A 20,368-nucleotide genomic window follows, 5' to 3' on the forward strand; every position below is an offset into this window, starting at 1 on the left:
CTTGAGGTTCACCCATCCCTATTCCTCCGAAAGCTGACAGAAGAACTTTTGTGGTACTCTTACTGTGGCAAATTAAGTGGTCATATACTTGACACCAGCATATTTTTTTCATGTGCCTCTTCACCCAAGAAACTATTGAAACATGTTATTTAACATTTCTATTGCCTTAGGCCCAGATTTTTAAAGGTATAGGGTTCCACTCAGTGTGGCCACACCTAACTGACTTAGGTAGTTAGGAGCCTTATTAATAGTCAGTGGGACCTAGGCCTGGCAACACTGAGGGGATCAGTGGTTCCTTTAAAAATCTGGGCCTATTAGTGTCTGAAGGCCACAAATGGGATGGGCCCTATTACTCAAGGCATGGTACAACACATAATAAATTACAGTCCGTGCCCCAAAAAGCTCAATCTCTCTTCTAGCTTTTTATACAAAACACACCATTAACTGCAGGATATTACTATCTCCATCTTCATGTAGGTTGGAGAATATATCATGAAACTGGAATCTCTGCCTCCCACACATAAGTCCTCTAAAAGCCACAAATTCTTGCTGGAGCCATTGCACTTTCCTAATGCAGAGACATTTCAGTCAGTAATTGTGCCATTTACATTTTCTGCCTTGGTCAACTGGGATAAAGTCTCAGACTTCCTGTACCTCCCCCATATGATAAACTCCTTGCTTGCAACTTGGTACAGGTATCACCTATCATTCCAGATAGTGCCAGCCCTGCTAATAAATAAAAGAAAATTACACAAAGTCTCTGAAATGCAATAATGGCTACACTTTGGCCCATTACAAACACACAGAGATGAAATTAAATTTTGCAAAGAGTAATTCATCTCTAACTCAATCATTAAAGGATTAAGGGAAAAGCCAGAGCAGTAGTTTACTGTGCTTGCATGAACCCAACCCTCTAGTTGTATCTAGAGACTGTGGGTTTGAAATCTCAGACCAGTCAGTGTCCATGTGGGATTAGAAATCACTGCCACGTATGAAATGTCTGGCTCTCAATGAAATTATCATTGAAGAGTAGCTTTACAAAGACACTTTTAACCTGTGTAGGAAAAGAGTAGAAAAGGGGCTGGATGCAACCATACAGTTGAGATCAAATTCAATTACAGTTGAGAAAGCTACATTTGCAGCATTCTAAATGACCTGTTTTCACCAGTGAGCATCCCACTGTTTGCTCAGACTTAGGTGAGAGGATTTATCTGTTATCTGTTTATCTGTCTCCAGACAACTGCCCCCATAGTGAAGACTTAGTACTACCTGGACCCAATTTTCAAAATGGAAAGCCTGCTTACAAAAATGCAGATGTAACTACATGCCTACAGGATAAGTGTGTCCAAATTACCATGATTATTCATGCAAATTGGGTGATAGTGCATGCCAGTGGCTGTTTAGAAGCCAACTAGCCATTCATGAATGCATTCTCCCAATGTGTGCACACAAATTGTGGTAACCACTTGCACAAATACAGATAGCCAATTGTGTGTACAAAATTTCTGGCACAGACCTCAGGCCTCAACCTTTTGAAAATTTGATATTGTATGTCTTTACCATGCACTTTTCCCAAATGGGCTGCACAGAAAAGCAATTACATTTAACAGAACCCAGGGCTTCAAAATGAAGATATAAATATGGAGCCACAACTTCTCTTACATTTTGTTACTTTCCCTGGTGTCTTATGTGGCAAAGATGCAGCTACTAAGCAAGGTTGGCTACTAAATGAAGTCAACTTCTAAATAGAAAGCAGGAGGGAGTTAGTGGGTATGGGTGAATTTCATCCTGTGGATTAAATCCTGTAGTTTTGACTCAACCCAGATTCAGGCAAAACTCCCCTTTAATGCAACACCACCAAAATATAGCCTCCTGTTAGGTAGGAGGGTAACAGCCAGTCAGGACTCAGCATGTAGTACAGGGAGGGGAAATTTTGAGCAAGGGTACAAAATGAATCACTATTTCTATAAAATTGTATCAGCTTTACTGAGAAGAATCTGAAATCTCTTAGAACTCAGTTAAATTACCACAGCTAACAAAGACACAAAGAGAAATGTTAGACAGGAAGTTCATACCTAGACACCAAGGTGATGGGCACATTAGAAATGAGCAAGATTAGCTAGATGAGACAGACAGACAGATCTAAATGACCTTCAACATACTCATTTGTCTGACAGCCTGGAAAAGACCAGCATTCCCAGGATTAAATGAGTTTAGAAAATTGTATTTCTACTGTAAAATGTACAATGCACCTTGATATGTCAGTTTCTTGATGTTAAAGCAAACCAGGTCACAACCAAGTAGTCCCAGAATGATACAAAATACTGTAAAAGAAACAAAACAATATCTAAGCAGCTGATCCACTGAATGCTTTAAGTTGCTACCAGGATATCAGTGAAGTGATGTGACCTGTACACATTTTGACACACTAATTTTTCTTGAGCTCAACCTCACCAAAATTCCGTACTGTCCATCTCTCATTTCTGTCTTGCTAACATATTTTTCTTCATGATATCTAACTATTCTATCTCTGCCGGACTGTCAAACAACTGCTATTGTGTGATTTCTTTTTTTCTTTGTTTTTAAAGAGGAAAAAAACAAACTATATTTGTTGGATATAAAAAAATATACATCAAAAACACAAGCCAGCAAGACTGATTCCCTCCACAATTTTTCCAGTCTAGTTTACAAAAATATTAGCTCTACTTTTTCTCCAGTGCATGCGATGCCCCCCTTCCCCCCCTCCCCCTCCCCCCCCCCACACACTTTGGCATAGATTTAGCTTTATGTCCAAATTTTGCAACACTATTTCTTTCCAGCAAGGTGTGTGCAAATACAGAGCAAAACTTGGCATTAAAGTGTTTGCAAGGTTAGGGCCGGATTCTGATCTCACCCACACGGGCACAATGCAGGAGTGACTCTGTTGAAGTCATTGGAGTCACTCTGATATCTCACTGATGTCAGTGAGATCAGAATCTGGTCCTTAGTGAGAGTTTTTCCCATACATAATCACAATGAACCAAACACATTTGTAATCCACTGCAGCTGGTGTTTCCATAATTGATAGAGATATAAAAGCCCTTTTTGCTAAAGTTGTACTCTTTTTTTCTTCTTCTTTGGGGACTTGTGAGAGAGCAGCTACAAAACGCTAGCTTTATAATTCAGATAATTCAGTTCCCTTTAGTATCCCCAGTTTAAAGCAAATGGTTAGGAGTTTTAACAATGCAAAAAATGGAGCTAAAAACAAACATTTATTTTATTTGACGGAGCAAAACAGTGAATGGGAAAGTTAAATCAATGTACCATCTGAATGGTTCCTGTTGTAGCTACAGTTTCAAATGAAATAAGAATGTTATAGAAACTCTTGCATATTATACACATTTGGAAATATCTCTGTGTAACTGTTCTTTAAATGTTCTGTCTATGAGTACTAAGAGGTCACTGCACAGGAAATGCAAGAATATGTTACATTTTAATCAGGGTATATAAAACACTGTCTAGAATGTTACGTTGCCTTTGGGAATGTCGTGAGTAGGGGAAAATTTACAAAGTCCAGGACACTCTCCCCATTACATCACTGAAAAAAATATATTAGGTTAAATTATATAGATGTCATATATTGGAACTGTAAACCTATTCCCAAATGAGGATGCTGGCTAAAATAAACTTATTTCCTTGGAGACACTCATAATTGCTCCGCTGGTCCTATGTACCTACTTTGCACATTTTTAATAGTAAATTTCCACTGAACCTAAGCATTTTCCATCAATGTTAATGAAGGAGGATAAAGACAAAAAGGCAACTTTTAATATACTTCCATGGAAACAACTCCCCACACTGCACTCCACACACACACTGAGATCACCAGCCAAAATGTATCAGATGTGAACTTACTGAAGACCTGACTGGTTCAACTTCTGAGATGATAAAAATAAAGGAAGGGTTTTGAGAAGAGAGCTTTGTGAAGGATTAAGTAACAATATCCTTAGTCTAAACAAGTAGAAACACAGATGTAGATATCATTATAACATTTCCCCCCCACCTAGTAAATATTTCCCCAAATGATTTACCTTTGTTTAACCCTAATTGCAAGATGATAAAATCACTAGTAAACCTGCAGAGATGGCAAAAAGGTTGTGTGTGTTTGCATGTTTTTCAGCTCTGGTTAACACACTCAGGGATTTCCCTATTTAACCCTCAGAAGTCTGGGGGCATCACAAATCTGTAAGAACATTTTAGAAGTGTTCAGATCTGCGTTCACGGAAGCCAATTTTGCTATTGACTTCCATACAAAGAGGATTGATTTTCCAAGATAAATTTCCCATCATGCAGTAAAAAGAGCATTTCTCTCTCTCTTTCTCTCTCTCTCTTCCCTGTGTCCCCCAAGTAAAACAAAGAACCTTGTTGGTTGCAGGAGCATAACTCAGACTGAAATAAATAGTAGTTTCACACAGGCAAATGCCGCAATGATCAGGCCTAAGTAGTTTACATGCTCTGGCTTGAAAACAGAACTCAGACTACTAGCCCCTTTTATCTGAACAGCTTTCTAGTGGTTAGATCCCTTGGCATTATTGTTTATATTCTCTCTCTCAGCCTCTTTCTTCTGTGCAAAAGCTTCTCAACTGCCAGTATTTCCTGCTCTTTGCTTCTATCCACCTACAGTATATTAGTTAATCACTCCTCCAGGCCCTATTCCAACTATTTCCTCAACTGTGCTACCAACAGCCAGTTGACCAGACAACACTGCTTCTGACACTGATACTGCTCAACCATAAAATATCTTACATTAAAAAAAAAAAATTCTGCATAGTGTCTGAACTATTCAATGTTTATTTTTAATCCTCATCATTCAATGCGTGGCCCCAGGCCTTCCTTACTGCACACCATTCAAATCCTGCATAGAATACAGAATTACTGATTTCCTAAATGTCTTTTTCATAGTGCTCAACACTGTAGCACGTGAGTGCTTTATAATCACTAGTGAATTTATCTGCACAACACCTCTGTGAGGTGAAGTGATATTATCACCATTTTATAGATTGGGAACTGAGGCACAGGAAAATTAAAGCCAGAATTGTCAAAAGGGTCCACTGCTTTTAGGTGCTCAACTTGAGAAGCATAGGGTCTGATTTTCCAGCATACTTAGCATTTTATAGCATAGCTCCTGTTGACTTCAGTTGCAGTTGTGAGTACTCAACACTTCTACATATCAGGTCCCAGGTATTTCAAGTTGGGCATCAGAAAATAAGGAACACACAGTGGCCACCTGTGGAAAGTTCAGTTTAAGTGACTTAAATATACAGCAGAGGCAGGGATAGAATCCAATTCGGCAGGGTGGGATTTGTCTGTCTTAACTATCCGTTCTCTTTCTGCAGTCCCCGGCCGTATTCACTACACTCTTTGCAACTTCTGCAACAAATATAGCAGGAATGCTACAGAGAACTAGATTTCACTATATAACCCTGATTCATTCCTTGAGCACTGTCCAAGTGGTGCACTGGATGAAGCAGAGGTACTTTTAGTTTTCTAAAAAAACTGATAAAACATCATGTGGAACTATATTGATCCCCATACAGGTCTTCAGCAGGGTAGGAACCTTTAGAGTCACACCACAGGTCTCTACCATTTGAGCTAATGGAGTAACTAGCAGAAGTAGTAGGCTGTTAATCTCTATGTGAACCAAACACGAGAGAGGGCTGATGCACACACTTTGTCAGTAAATTTTGCAGATATTTGCTGACAAGCTCTCTCCTGCCCCTAATCTACCCCTGTTCCATTTCTTCCTATTTCCCCACCGGAGCCTTCCCATCTCCCCTTTTTATTCCTCCCCTGTTCACTCCTTTGCATTCCAGTGAGGCAGTTTCCTCTTTATCCTTGCTTCCTGGGCACCAACAGGGGGGAGTACTGGTAGCACAAGACAAACAGCGTCCTTGCTTTCTGCCCAGCACCTTAGCTGTCCCCAGCATCAGGGAGAAGTAGTTGCATGAAATGCCCTGCTCAGCCCTAGTTGGAGCATACTCAGTGAGGGTGAAATACGCTCAGTGTGATTGTCATAGGAACTCTGTAAGGATGGAGCATGCTCAAGTGGCAGTTTTTAGAGGCTTATAATTTGGCCAAATTTGAGTGGATGGTCATGGGGACATCAAAAGGTACCTCCCTGAATCTAGTGTAACCCCCTGCCAAATATCAAGTTGCTGCTGCAGAGCATGGAGGTGCTAGAATTTTGCAACAAAATGGCTGTCTGTATTTTTTAACATTGGCAAAACAACATATTTTTCTCTAACTTCATTTTCAGACATGGCTGAACCGTGTTTGCTGAAGCTTTCAGTTCATGCTGAGGTAGACACCTGGCATGGGAAATTTCAGCCCAAACTGTTAACATTTGGGGGCATTATAAGCAGCTCTAATAGGGTCTTTCAAAGGAAAGAGTTGGGCAATCCTAATTACAATAGGCGTCATTGCCAGCTCTGCCTCTAATATACGCATCACTACCAGCCCCGCCTACAAAAATAATCCTGATATTCAGATAACTCACAATGCCCTCAAGGCCTTCATTGTTTTGTTACTGTATCCAATCCACCCCTTTTCCTTGTAATGTCATCACACAGTCCAACTTCTACAATTTCAATGGCTGCCTAAAGAGGTAAAACAACTGTCAATCAAACAGTAATCTTTTCCCTACTTAAATGGACTTAAAAGAGATACCACAATAAAGGGAAGTCCATCCACCAATTGTTCTTTTTTATCAGTATATTTCAAAGCTACAATATTTGAGTATATTTAAAATTTCTCAAGATGTATTTTTGCCATTCATGAGAGACAGGCCTGAGCAACAAAATTCAGATCTGAGTGTCTGATTCAGCCATCGGGACCTCTGCATGTGCTTAAAGCTAGGCACAAACTTAAGTAGCTCAATGAACTGGGACCCGAGTTCAACTCCAGATTTCAAAACACCCCAGAGTTTGGACTATTCAGATTTGGGGTTCCTGATCATTACTGAGATAGGCTTCAAGGATAGAATTAGAATCTAAGTTCTGGTCTGGATTTCAAAACACAACTCCTTCCTTCCACACAAAACTCAGGGTCAAGTACTTGCATTCAGGAATCCTGTAAAAGCCCATCTCCTGTTATAATGGAAGTTTACTGGAAATATTGAATAGAAGGGTTCACTGTTTTAGGTGATGTTTTGTTACCTTTTGACAGGAGAAAATATTTAATACCAATGTTTTTTTTCACTGCTCTGAATATTTGTTTAAGTGTCACAAATAATTAAATGCTTATGAGTAAGAGACATCTTTAGACATTTTGACAATACATATTAAGAGGTGCTTTAAGGGGAAATCTGCACAGTTCAGCTTTTATTTGTTGTATTATAACGATAATTTATCTTGATTACATTTGTTCCAGATTTTCATGAGCAACAGGAGGCATTCTGCAAATGATCTGTAAGGAACAGAATGACAATGTCTGATGTACCAGGAAATGCAAGAGCATGGATGTTTGATGAGGAACACTATTGGGCTATTGCTTGTGGGTGGGACACCAGGAACCACTCCCTTCAGCCTGAAGAAGAATGGACATCAGAGTAGCTAACAAGTACATTATAATTAATAATAACAATAAATAATCATAAATTATTTCTAAGGGGCTCAAACCCAAGGATGTCAGACCACTTTAAATATAAGAATATCGATAATCAGAGACAAGACCCAGTTAGCCAATACAATACCCAAACTGACATACAAAGTCTAACAACCTACCACTCAGCAATAAAGAGTCAACCATTTAGCTTCACTTGAAAAGATCCAACTGGAGAACTTTGATAAAAGGGAAAGCATTCCAAATCCCTGGAGCCTCAGTGAAGAAGGCCCTGCCTGGTGATCTGACATGGAATGAACAACCTTGCTGATCTCAAGTCCTGTGAGAGTAGACAGGATAGCAGAGGTCTCTCAGGTATGGTATATTGTCGTATATTACCTAAGATTTACTCTGAGATCGTCAGTATAATGTCTGTAACTACCATTCCTGAGAGCAAAATAATGGGAAAATAAAGGCCACAACCCTTAATACACCCATAAGCTTTAATTACCTGAATCCATATTTCTCCTACAGTCAATACATATATTTCCACTATAGAGACATAACACTGCCCTTGACCTATGTTTGCAATTCCTACTGGTACCAGTGGGAGCTATGAGGAAAGATCCAATAGGAACTGCTGGGTTCTCACTGCTTTTGAAAATCAGGCCTCTTCTTTAGATGCCTAAATAAGGATTCATAAGCCTAACTTTAGGAACCCATTTTTGAAAATCCTAGCCTCAGTGTTTATTGCAATAGATTTCATAAGAAAATAAGAATAGCCATACTGGGTCAGACCAATGGTCCATCTAGCCCAGTATCCTGTCTTCCAACAGTGACCAATGCCAGGTGCTTCAGAGGGAATGAATAAAATGCATAATCATCAAAGTGATCCATCTCCTGCTGCCTGTTCCTAGCTTCTGGCAAACAGAGGCTAGAGACACTTCAGAGCATGCATCCCTGCCCATCCTGGCTAAAAGCCATTGTAGGACCTATTCTCCATGAACGTATCTAGTTCTTTTCTAAACCACGTTATACTCTTGGCCTTCACAACGTCTTCTGGCAAGGAGTTCCACAGATTGACTGTGCGTTGTATGATGAAATATTTATTTTTATTCATTTTAAATCTGCTGCCTATTAATTTCATTTGGTGTCTCCTAGTTCTTGTGTTAAGAGGAGTAAATAATACTTCCTTATTTACTTTCCAGTCATGATTTTATAGACCGCTATCATATCTCCCTTTAGTCATCTCTTTTCCAAGATGAAAAGTCCCAGTCTTATTAATCTCTCCTCAGATGGAAGCTTTTCTATACCCCTGATCATTTTAGTTGCCCTTTTGTGTATCTTTTCCAATTCCAATATATCTTTTTTGAGATGGGGTGACCAGAACTGCATGCAGTATTCAAGATATGGGCATACCATGGATTTATTAAGAGGCAATATGATATTTTCTATCTGATTATTTATCCCTTTCCTAATGATTCCCAGCATTCTGTTAGCTTTTTTGACTGCCGCTGCACATTGAGTGGATGTTTTCAGAGAACTATCCACAATGACTCCAAGATCTCTTTCTTGAGTGGTAACAGCTAATTTAGACCCCCTCATTTTATATGTATAGTTGGGATTATGTTTTCCAATGTGCATAACTTTGTACTTATCAACATTGAATTTCATCTGCCATTTTGTTGCCCAATCACCCAGTTTTGTGATATCCCTTTGTAAGTCTTCACAGTCTGCTTTGGACTTAACTATCTTGAGTAGTTTTGTATCGTTTGCAAATTTTGCCACCTTATTGTTTATCCTCTTTTCCAGATCATTTATGAATATGTTGAACAGTATTGGTCCCAGCACAGACTCCTGGGGGCATCACTATTTACCTCTCTCCATTCTGAAAACTGGCCATTCATTCTACCCTTTGTTTCCTATCTTTTAACCAAGTACTGATCCAGGAGAAGACCTTCCCTCTTATCCCATGACCACCTCCTTTGCTTAAGAGTCTTTGGTGAGGGACATTGTCAAAGGCTTTCTGAAAATCTAAGTATACTATATCCACTGGATCACCCTTGTCCATATGCTTGTTGACCTCCTCAAAGAATTCTAGTAGATTGGTGAGGCATGATTTCCCTTTACAAAAACCATGCTGACTCTTCCCCAACAAATTGTGTTAATCTGTGTGTCTGATAATTCTGTTCTTTCTATAGTTTCAAACAATTTGTCTGGTACTGAAGTTAGGCTTACTGGCCTCTAAATGCTGGGATCACCTCTGGAGTCTTTTAAAAAATTGGCGTCACATTAGCTATCCTCCAGTTAGAAGGTGATTTAAATGATAGGTTACATAACACATTTAGTAGTTCTGCAATTTCACATTTGAGTTCCTTCAGAACTCTTGGGTGGATACCATCTGGTCCTGGTGACTTATTACTGTTTAATTTATCAATTTGTTCCCAAACCTCCTCTAATGACACCTCAATCTGTGACAGTTCCTCAGATTTATCACCTAAAAAGAATGGCTCAAAGCACCTCCAGCCCAGTGTTTGGAGGGTAATGTGATTATTCTGTTACAGTTTATACTGGGTGTTATTCTCTCTCAGGACACCTGTGTATAACGTATTTTCAGAAATACATAGTCAGATCCCTGTTCTGAACAAGCTGCATTTAGCACAGGATACCGGGGGAAGGCCACCTAGCAACTTCTCTAATCCTGGGGCTTAGTAGCCTATAGGCTACTCTAAATTATGCTGTCTAGGGGAGTGAGTGGCAAAGAGCTGGCTACACAGACTTTATGCTTCCTGAAAATTTCTCTTCATTGGAGGAATCCACAGATGTCCAGCTAGGAGAGCTCCCCATCCTCTTTGCACCAACAGAGTGGTGCAAAAAGGGATGGAACCAAGGGCTAGGATCTGGCCCAGAGCCTCCTCCTTTACTTGCTCTGGTGGGATCATGTTAAGCACAATAATATGATCTGGGGGTAGAGTGGAGAATTAAGAACCAAGGCTCCTGATATCTATTCTATCTCTGCTGCTGACTTGCAATGTGACCTTGAGCAAGTCAGCATAAATTTGCCTGTCTGCAAAATGGGAATAAGACAGATCTACCTCACTGGGTTTGTTCTGAGCAGTAAATGACACAGGTAAAATATTTTAAATGCAAAGACAGGAGCTATGTAAGTGCAAAAAAGTGCTCCACTGTTTCTTCCTATTGAAGTTTGCAGTTCCCATGCATATCAGTGGGAGCTGTGCAGTTAAATCAAAAGCATTAATGCTACTACAGATCAATATAATTGCTTAATTTCTTCTTCTTTTCATATGTGAATTTAATGCTACTTGTACTGTGGTTATAAATGTTATGACATGGATGAAAAAAATATTTTTAAAAAATTACATTTTTACAGACGAACATTTTGACTAAATGAAATCACCAAAGGGGGCATTTCCCCGAAAGGCATCTGTACAGTCTTTTTCTTCTTTGGTACTAAATTTTAAATCATGTGAAAATCCAGCTCACTTCTACTCACCCATAGGGAGTAGATGAGATGATCCTGCAGGCACATAGAGCTGCAGGTCTGATGAATTATTATGGTGATTCAAAACACACCTAGTGTAACTTACACCAAATTATTTACATCCCATGCAACCCACTGATAGAAAAGTATTTTCTTTCCCCCAACAGAACAACTTCACTCTGAGCAGAGGGTCAGTGATATAAATGGGACTGCAGCCTACACATTCTGATGCACTGAAACAAGCCCAGACTTTCATTCCAGTCCATTATAAATGGAGTCTCACTAAGCCCCCAGTTTGTTATCAGTGGATTCCAATGAATATCATTATTTTCATTAAAAACAAGAACTGCATACTGCTCCTTTTTCAGCAGAAACTGTGCACCAATCCCACAAGAACAAACCAAATACTGCTGTCAGAAATATGCTTGGGGATATTAAACAGCATTTTATAAACTTATTAAAGAAATATTGTATGAGATTTTTTACAAGTTCAAATCTGTCGGTTTTAATTTTATATTAACAGAGAACAGAAAATTTTTAAAAAACAACCAAAACCTCTTCCTATTATACTAGACCAGAATACAAGGCCTAGTGGGAAATTAGGCCTTTTCTCTTTTACATACATAAAAACAAGCACAACAGGCTTTCCAATTAAACGAGTCTTTTGAGAGAGATGCAGGAAGAGCCAGAAAGCTCCTTCAAATCTTATTGCTCCTCATATTTGCCAAGTGGAGATGTATATTAAAAATTATCTGTTCTTTCCAGTACAGTGTTTCTACCTGTAAAGTTTTTTGTTCTAATTTGACCTATCCAATTTCAAGAGTTATTCAAGATGGGTTTTTAGTTTTGTTTTTATCCTATACGTTCAGCCGCTTTGCTTTTTCTAAAAGCTTTGCTTACCATAGTCCCTTTCTGCATCATGAGTAATTTTAATGAGATACAGTATCATTAGATGATAGCAGTTCACACTGAATGTGGGGAAAATATAGAGAAAAGAATGAGATAGAGATATAATAGATACAATGAACAGAGATGAAAGAAAGAAGACAGCATCTCATTTACATTAATACAATAAAAATACAGCAGGAATGTTGCAAGTTTTACCTAAGATTTTTTTTTCAGTAAAGTTGAGATCTTTTGTGTCCTTATGTCTATAAAGAATAGTGGCTGGCTATTAACTTTTTGGATGTAATTGGCACTAGCAGCAATCTCCATAAAACTACAATGGAAAGCCATGCCTCAAGAACAGATGATCTGATACTTTAGACTAGAGCCAAAGGCTGCTTTTGGTTACCTCAGTGTAAGTCCGGATTAAGGTCTTGTCTACATGGCAAGTTAGCGAGCAACAAGCCAGGTATGAATCTACAGTGCACTAGATTGCCGAGCACTAATTTGCTGCGTAGACAAGACGTATCTCTAGCAAAGTAACTGTTGTCCATCTCTATTCCAAATCTATTCCTATACACACACACACACAGTTCAAAGTAGGAGTCAGTTAGAAGCAATATTGCCAACACAAAGTGTTCAAAAATTATAAAGCAGGCTTTCTAAATTAATGAGACTGGCTTAAAAAGCACGAGATTTTTAAAAGAATAAATTTGAGTGGTTTTTTTCCTTTTGTTATTAGAGCCTTTTGATTTAACATTTTCAAGCTAAACTCTACAACAACTAAGACTAAAAGCTTACTTTTTCTTTTTAAATAAAAGCTGAGATGCTCATGTAATCACCTGAATCCAGAAGCTGGGGATTAAAGAAAATACCATACGTTACGAGACTCTCCATGAAAATGTGAGCAGGAAATACTGTAGAAGTTTAACACTGTGACTAAATTAAATTGGCTTGAATTGTTTAAAAATGTCATGACTCTTGCAATTACACACTCATATCGATAAGAATTTTGTATCCACATTTCAGTTAGATGCCTATCCCTCCTTTTTCTGTACACACATTTGCGAGCATGTGTGTATGCACCAAACGTGCACTTGTGTGCACATGTAAGTCTTCCAAGAGGATCTATTTCCTTTAAACATAGCATGGTTCCATTTTGCTGTGGAATTTTACCAATAACTATGATCATTGCATACTACACATTAAAAACAACATAGAGTCTGTTCCTGTCATTGTGTACCTATTGTTGTGACTTATTTTCTTCCTAGTGCACGGGGTGCGGAGGGGGGGGGGGGCGAGGGGCGAGGGAAAGAGAAGAATAATTCCTCTTGCAAAACAAAGAATCTCTTCATTTTTCTAAACTAAACATTTAATCCAGTACTAAAATCCTAAGACCAGTTTTCCCACTTCTTTTCTGTTCTCCGGAAAAACCTTGCAAGACAATGAATAAAAAAAAATCCGCAATAGTTAAAAAAGGGATGTGTAAATCTAATGGAAAACAGTGTGTTTCTATTATGCATTTCCCCTTGAAATCTTGAAAATACACTGCTCCCTGTCTGTTCTTGGAAACCAAGGTATTTCTGAGTTGCAAAAGATGTTATTATAATGCGGTCAGAAATGACAAGGAGCCAAGATCCTATAGCCTCAAGTCAGGGTCACCTTAATGAGAAAGAACTGATGTTAATGTCTAAACCTAAATGGAACTTTTAGAGCCCTGATTTGCAAAACATTTTACATGCTATTTCTTTGAGAACCTCTGCTGGAATTGAGACAGTGGATTTCAACATTATAAAAGGCCGTTTAAAGGACCAGTCAATTCCTGGTACCAGAAAAATAATATTCAACAATGAATGCAAAAGAATCAAAAAATGTTTAAAGAGTGAAGTTAGCAACATAAATAAAATACAATCATTATAAAAACTTTAGAAAACAAAAAATGTAGAACGATCAGTACATAAATGCATAATCTGAACTTTCCCTAGATTCCAAGGATAAATGCTTCTTAAGCTATTGGCAAAATATGGTCCATAATTTGTATACCAAGCACTTTTTTTTTAAACAATATTTTATATTTTGCAGCTAAACTGCCCAATTTTACACTCTTTACACAGGCAGAACTCCCAGTGAAGTGAAGTCACTAGTAAGTGGAGGACTGGGCCCACAGTCATGCAAATTATTGTAATTAAATAGGTAATGAAAAATCACTGCTGTTGCATGGATGAAATGTAAGGCTTCAACTGCGAGAGTAATGTGTTTCCAATTGACTCCAATATCTGATTCGGAGACAGATGAAAATGTCTCTCTGCTTCCATGAGCACACTCTGAAGGTAAAACTTTACAAACATCTTTAATTCTGGAAAGACCGGGGGAAAACGGGATCCTCTTTCTAAAGGAGTTTGGTTTAACATGGCACCCACACGTATCAATATCTGCAATACAATCTGATAGATATTAAATAGAGAATATTTATTTTCATTATTTTACTTTGCATCTACTAATAATACATCATCTATTAGAACAACCAGGCCTCATTCTGCTGCCACGCCTCCCCCCACTGGCTGACATGATATTTTTTTACATTTGAGCTCGTAAGATCTGTACAATAGCTTAACACAATAGGTGTTTAGCATCTGGTTCCACGTTTAATTGATAGTTGGGAGCTGCATCCACAGCAACTGACAGCCTTTTTTTTTCATGAGGGGAAATCTGGATTTCCACTTTGGAGCGGTGTTCTCACTGGGATGTGAAGTAAAGCAAGGGGGAAAGAATCACCACAACTCTTTGCTGGTGAGTTGGTACCCCAGGGTCTTGGTCTCGGTAAAGTTATTTGAGATGGGTGCTGCTGCTAAGGGGAAACTGAGTCAGAAGGAAAAAGCAATGGGAGGAAGTGGCAAAATCCTGCTGATTTTAATTATATGGCCTTGAGATTAAAGGGCATGGAAGAGTAGAACCAGTTAGGCAAAAATGATTTTGTCTTAAATAAACAATTCTTTAAAAATATTTTTAAAACACTGATCTCATTTACTGATGGAATTGTCTTTTATATTACAATGGCAGTGTCTCAACTCCTTGTCAGTGCTAATCTTTCTATGGGGGCCAATGTACTGTGTCCTGATATGGCAGTTTAAAAATGAAATCAATAAACAACTAAAACAAATGAACTTTTGAGTCAGACTCATAGATTTTAAGGTCAGACGGGACCACCATGATCATCTAGTCTGACCTCCTGCGCATTGCAGGCCAGAGAACCTCACCCACCCACTCCTGGCTCATTCAGTTCTGGGTTTTAACATGGAGTGAGGGGAAGGAATCACTTAGCAGCTCAATTCCAAAACCAGAATTCTGACGGCGGCTAATTTGGTGGATAGGTAGCTAAGAAAGTACCTATTCTGGAACTCATTTCATTAATCAGAATGGTGAAGCCTCCTCTTGTCTGTGAACACCTTTGCTTTTTTTGTCATCTGTCAGTGTCATGATGTGCAGAGTAACTGAAAGGTTCTGAGGCATGAGATATTTAGATGTTTTTGATGTGCACTGATTTTTTTGGAGGATGTTAAAACAAAGCGACTCTACCATTCCCATAATGCCATTCAGTCCCATTTGCTTGGAACCTGCTTCTATTAGACGTTTAATAAAGGATAAATGTAACATTAAAAATAAAACAAGCCTTCTGGGTTACATGTACATATTTCTTGAGAATCAGATCTAACATGTTATCTAGTTTAACTCACTGAAGAGTGCAGGGTTTCCCCTACTGAATATATTTCTATTTAAATAACCTGTTCTATTAAGGTGCAAATTGCAACTTTTAAGTAATGATTGCTAACAGTCTTATGTTTACTGCCACACAAGGACTTTCACGAAAACAAAATCTGCATTATTCATCTCCAGCTTCAATAAATAAGATAAATGTAGCTGCTAGCTGTTTCTGCTGTACTTTTCAGGAGCTTTGGTTCTCAGATAGCCTATCTGAGCCAACAGAGAACGAAAGAAAGAATGACAAAATTGTAGTACAAAAAGACGGTAAGTCCAGATTCTTCTTCACTAGCATTAAACAGCAAACTAGAAATTCATGATCACAAAATAAAATATGCACATTTAAAGAAGCTGCAGGGGAAAAGCAGAGTGTAATCCAGTGAAATTGTGTTTGAAAGCTATTTCATACCTATAGGAATAAAAACAGAATCAAAATGGCATTTTGGATTTGCTCCCACTCCTTTTCCTCCTCTCTGTTGTCTATTGTCATTGGTGTGGAATCACTACCCGGGTTCTGCCCCAGAGGTGGCTGCATTTCAGTGATGGGTGAAGTACATTCAAGGCCTGATCCTTCTCTTACTCATGAGAGTTCTACAACAATGCAGCTCCATTCACATCAGTAGAGTTACTCCTGATTTACACCTGTGTGAGAGGATAATTGGGTCCCTATCTGTAAAGCCTTTTGGGATCTACTGGGATGAAAAATGCAATATAAATATAATGTATAACTGTAAATAAAAATATGACATAATGTTGGGTACTGGTATAAAGAGATTTAAACATCTGCTCTAAGAATGATCCAAATCATAGTGAAAAAGAATGATGCTTTTAAAAAAGAGTCAGCTATAGAAAGATCAAAATGTGATTGACATACAGGAAGTTCCTTTGTTAATGTGAAATGAAGTATTTTTAAAAACATAAATTGAGACCAAAAAAGCCTTATAATCAAGCATAAACAGTGTCCCATCTATCTAATTACAATAACTTGTTTCATTACAACACTCTGTAATATATTTCTTAGGAACACAGGGCTCAAAATTAATAATAAAAAAGGACAAAATTGCCATGTATATTTCTCTAGATAAATTTTCATCTAGCAGCAGGACTTCACTTCTGATTCACTTGCTTGTTCTCTCTAACCTTTACATTATTCATTAATCAAACTGGAAACCTGCTTTCAAAGTCAGTGCATGGTAGTAATTATTTACAGTTGTGCATAGTATTTAATTTTAAGCAATGACAAAAGCAGACATGTCCAGAATCATAAGGCTTATCATTTTTCTTCCCATGGAGGTTAACTACTTAAAAAAGCTAGACGTTACAAACTTTTCTTCAACATCACTACCACCACCAAGTCAGAATGAAGTGCAGTCGTTGCCCTTGAACTTGTGGAAGTGAAAAAATAAAATGTGAAAATTAAAAAATATATATTGTGTTAAATCCTTCAAATCAGTGACATAAAAAAGGAACATTGGCATCTGCCTTGATGAGCGATTCATGTTCTGTCGCACAGCCTGTCTAGTGTCACTTTGCTTGTTTTACCACACAAAAAACCTCAATACTATTCATGAAAATGAAAGTTAGTTTTGAGAACTATATACAACAGACAAGTGTGCTCTTTGAAATCACACATACACACACGCACGTTCAAAGCAAGTGTACAAACCTGCTTCAAATAGCCATGTTGGATGAAAATGAACTATAGTTAAATATCGAATATTTTGCACATCTGAAACAACATTGATCTGAGGACAAATATATTCCAAGAAGGGCAAATCAGAGAACAGTGCACTTTTTGCAATAAGATTACTGAATGAGACATGTCCTAGTTATATTAAGACCCTTTACAAGCAAAATAATAAACAAAATAATAATAATAGTAATAAAGTTATGATCAGGGTAACAGCATATCTTGCCCCTGGGTCCCCACCAGGGAAATCTTGGTAGAGGACAATATGAACATTATCTATACTGATTTACTTACTCTAAAGCATCTTTTTCCATAAACCAACAAAGCTACCTCTCCCCCGTTATGCTTGTACTGTATGTATATACTCTGACTTGAAATTCTACTTTGAACACAAAATGAAATGAAGACTCACATCACTGACAAAAGAAACAGGAAGCAATTCTAACATTGAGCTCATCAGCGGATGCTGGGGGGGAGGCGCCGGGGGGAAGCTATCCTACAAGTTGAAAATGTTAATGCCTCATCCAGTGCTAGACTCTTTCTTTGTGAATAAAAATAATAATAATGAACGGGCACAGAGCTCTTTTTGATAGATAGATTCTTGTATTAACTACCCTTTTGTAGTTAGAAGGGATCTCTCCTTGCCATTAAACATACTTTAGGTGCATGGGTATGCCCTAAAACACAAATGCCCACATACCACTGTCCTCAATCTATGTAAATAAAGCAGAAAGTAAGATCTGTGATAAGTTTATAAAAGTTTCCTGTGTCCCAGGTCTCCAAAATTAATATTTACCTTTGAATAAGCCCCAAGCACTAGTTTTCAAAGTTTATTCAAGTGTGTCACTAAACTTGCCCATAAATTTTGTCTTTAGATATAATAATATACTAAGTCTAGGGGCTTTCAAAGGAGAGGGGCGGGGGGTGAATTAGCTGATGATCCCTAAGGCATAAACAAAATAAAACAAAACAAAACTTAGATTTGGGCTTTAAAGAAATGCTAACTAAAGATGGACACACACACACACATTAAAAATCAAACAAGATAATAATTGTGCATGTCTGGCTAAGAGAATCTAGAGGGCAAGACTTACGTCATTGGCACTTGGGTTACCATGGTGAGTGATTTATTGATATGTATCAAGAATGAATAGATCAAAGGCAGCAAGATGACAGATGATCAATCAAATGTCAAATCAAAGCTGGCAATCAACTGGAAAGCTGATTTTTCAGTGGGTGGGTCTGGCAGAAGAAAAATGAACTTCCATATTGCACTTCCCAGAAACAAAGCCCCAGAACACAGTTAATAAATATAAAGCAATTAAGCAGCCAAAAAGAAAACTCTTTGAAACCCCCATTGGTCTCTGTTTCTTTTTCCTGGCTTGGAAACAAAAAATCTCCCCACAAATAACAAAAACAAAACACTTCCAAAGTTGCAAACTATTTTCCTCTTTACAAAATAATTGCAACCCCCCCCCCTTTGGCATTCGCAAATGTGTAGCCTCGGATGTGAAACAAAAGAGGCATTTGATTTGAAAATGTGGATTGTTTTCTAACAGTCAGAATGCTTAATTTTGTTTCCTGTTGCAGTTTTCGCCACCGATGATCAAAGGCTGAACTTCACCACCGGGTTCATCAACAGAGACAGTCCCTGTACTATTTCAGGCGCGCGCGCGCACACACACACACACACACACACACACAAGTCCAGAATTGCACCAGAAACAGGGCTAAAGAAAATATTTAAAAAAATACCGAACCACTTTATGGAATATGCATTGAAAAACACAATTACCATAAAGAAAGGTGACTAAGGGAGCAATGCAAGAACGATCAAAGGAGGGGGCGAGCGGGGAGGAGGGAGAAGGGAAATCGAGTGGAAGAAAGTTGGGGTGGGGGGAAGTTTAACAAGGAAAGGATTACAGCTAAAGAGCATGGGGTAGAGAGGGGGGGAAAAGAAGAGTGTTCAAAAGACACAGGCGGGTGGAGGGGACTCTCACACGGATCGTCAATTTCAGAGTAAAGATCGTCCTGGCAATAAGGAATGAAACTGATTTGCAATATTGTTAGAGTTACGAAGGTGGGGGAGGGGGGCAGATCCAGTTCAGAAAATCGCGGGGGGGACGGGACCCTTAATAATAATAAAGATGAGGTTAGGATTCAAAGAAGTGAAAAGACACAGAGGCTGTGTAAGTGGATGGCTTCTCCTTACCTGCCGCCCGCTTGGGTGCTTGCTGTTTCCTCCTTGGCATCGCTCTACTTTCTCCAATCTCACTTCTGTCCCCAGATCCGAGAACCCTTGGAAGCTCGTGTGTCTTGTTTCTCTGGCTTTCTCTGGCTCTCTTTCCGCTGGTTCCCCGAACACCCCCTCCAGCCAACCTCCCCCCCCCCCTTTGCACGTAACTGATAGGAACTCGTTAGGTTTTTATTTTATTTTATAGAGATCTGGCGTATTATTATTATTTAACTGTTGCAACACTTGCTTTGCTTTGAGTCAAACATCCAAGATCAGGAGCAAATGAAAGGAACCCACCGTGCCAGAAAATAGTAATAAATAAATAACAAAATAGATATGTATATATTAAAAAGGCAGCTCTGGAAAGATAGTGGGGCTTGCTGCTTCCTCCCTTTCCTCTCCTCCTCCTCCTGGTAGATCTGTATGGCGGACTGGTGTGTCTGTGTGTGTGTGTGTGCGTGTGTGCGTGTGCAGAAAGCTGCAGGTTTGTTGCTGTCAGATGCCAGGCTGTGAGTGATATGGAAGAGGACGGAGAGGCTTTGGATGGAAGGAAATCTGGTATTCACACACACACACACACACATACATACACATACACAGGCAGGGCGAGGCGATGCCAGCAAACATCGATCCACTGAGCAAACTGAACATTAACAAACTCCTCCTCCGCGACCTGATGACAGGATGAAATTTACTCCAAGCAGACAGAAGGCAGTCA

At 38.7% G+C, this 20,368-nt stretch overlaps 1 protein-coding gene across 2 annotated transcripts in view; it reads right to left on the reverse strand.

Annotated features, from left to right (window-relative positions):
• TSHZ2 (teashirt zinc finger homeobox 2) overlaps positions 1 to 19,735 on the reverse strand; it is a 246,786-nt gene extending 227,051 nt beyond the window's left edge. For both annotated transcript variants that reach the window (XM_067554638.1, XM_067554637.1), the window contains exon 1: positions 19,627 to 19,735. In XM_067554638.1, the coding sequence (XP_067410739.1) occupies positions 19,627 to 19,666 (40 nt within the window). In that variant the 5' untranslated portion in view covers positions 19,667 to 19,735. The remainder of the gene's footprint in view (positions 1 to 19,626) is intronic.
• Positions 19,736 to 20,368: the final 633 nt, after the last annotated feature.

This window comes from Emydura macquarii, unplaced genomic scaffold (genome assembly GCF_026122565.2).
Source record: "Emydura macquarii macquarii isolate MOO-44397 ecotype Brisbane River unplaced genomic scaffold, CSIRO-AGI_Emac_v2 contig_1483, whole genome shotgun sequence".
NCBI lineage: Eukaryota > Metazoa > Chordata > Testudines > Chelidae > Emydura > Emydura macquarii.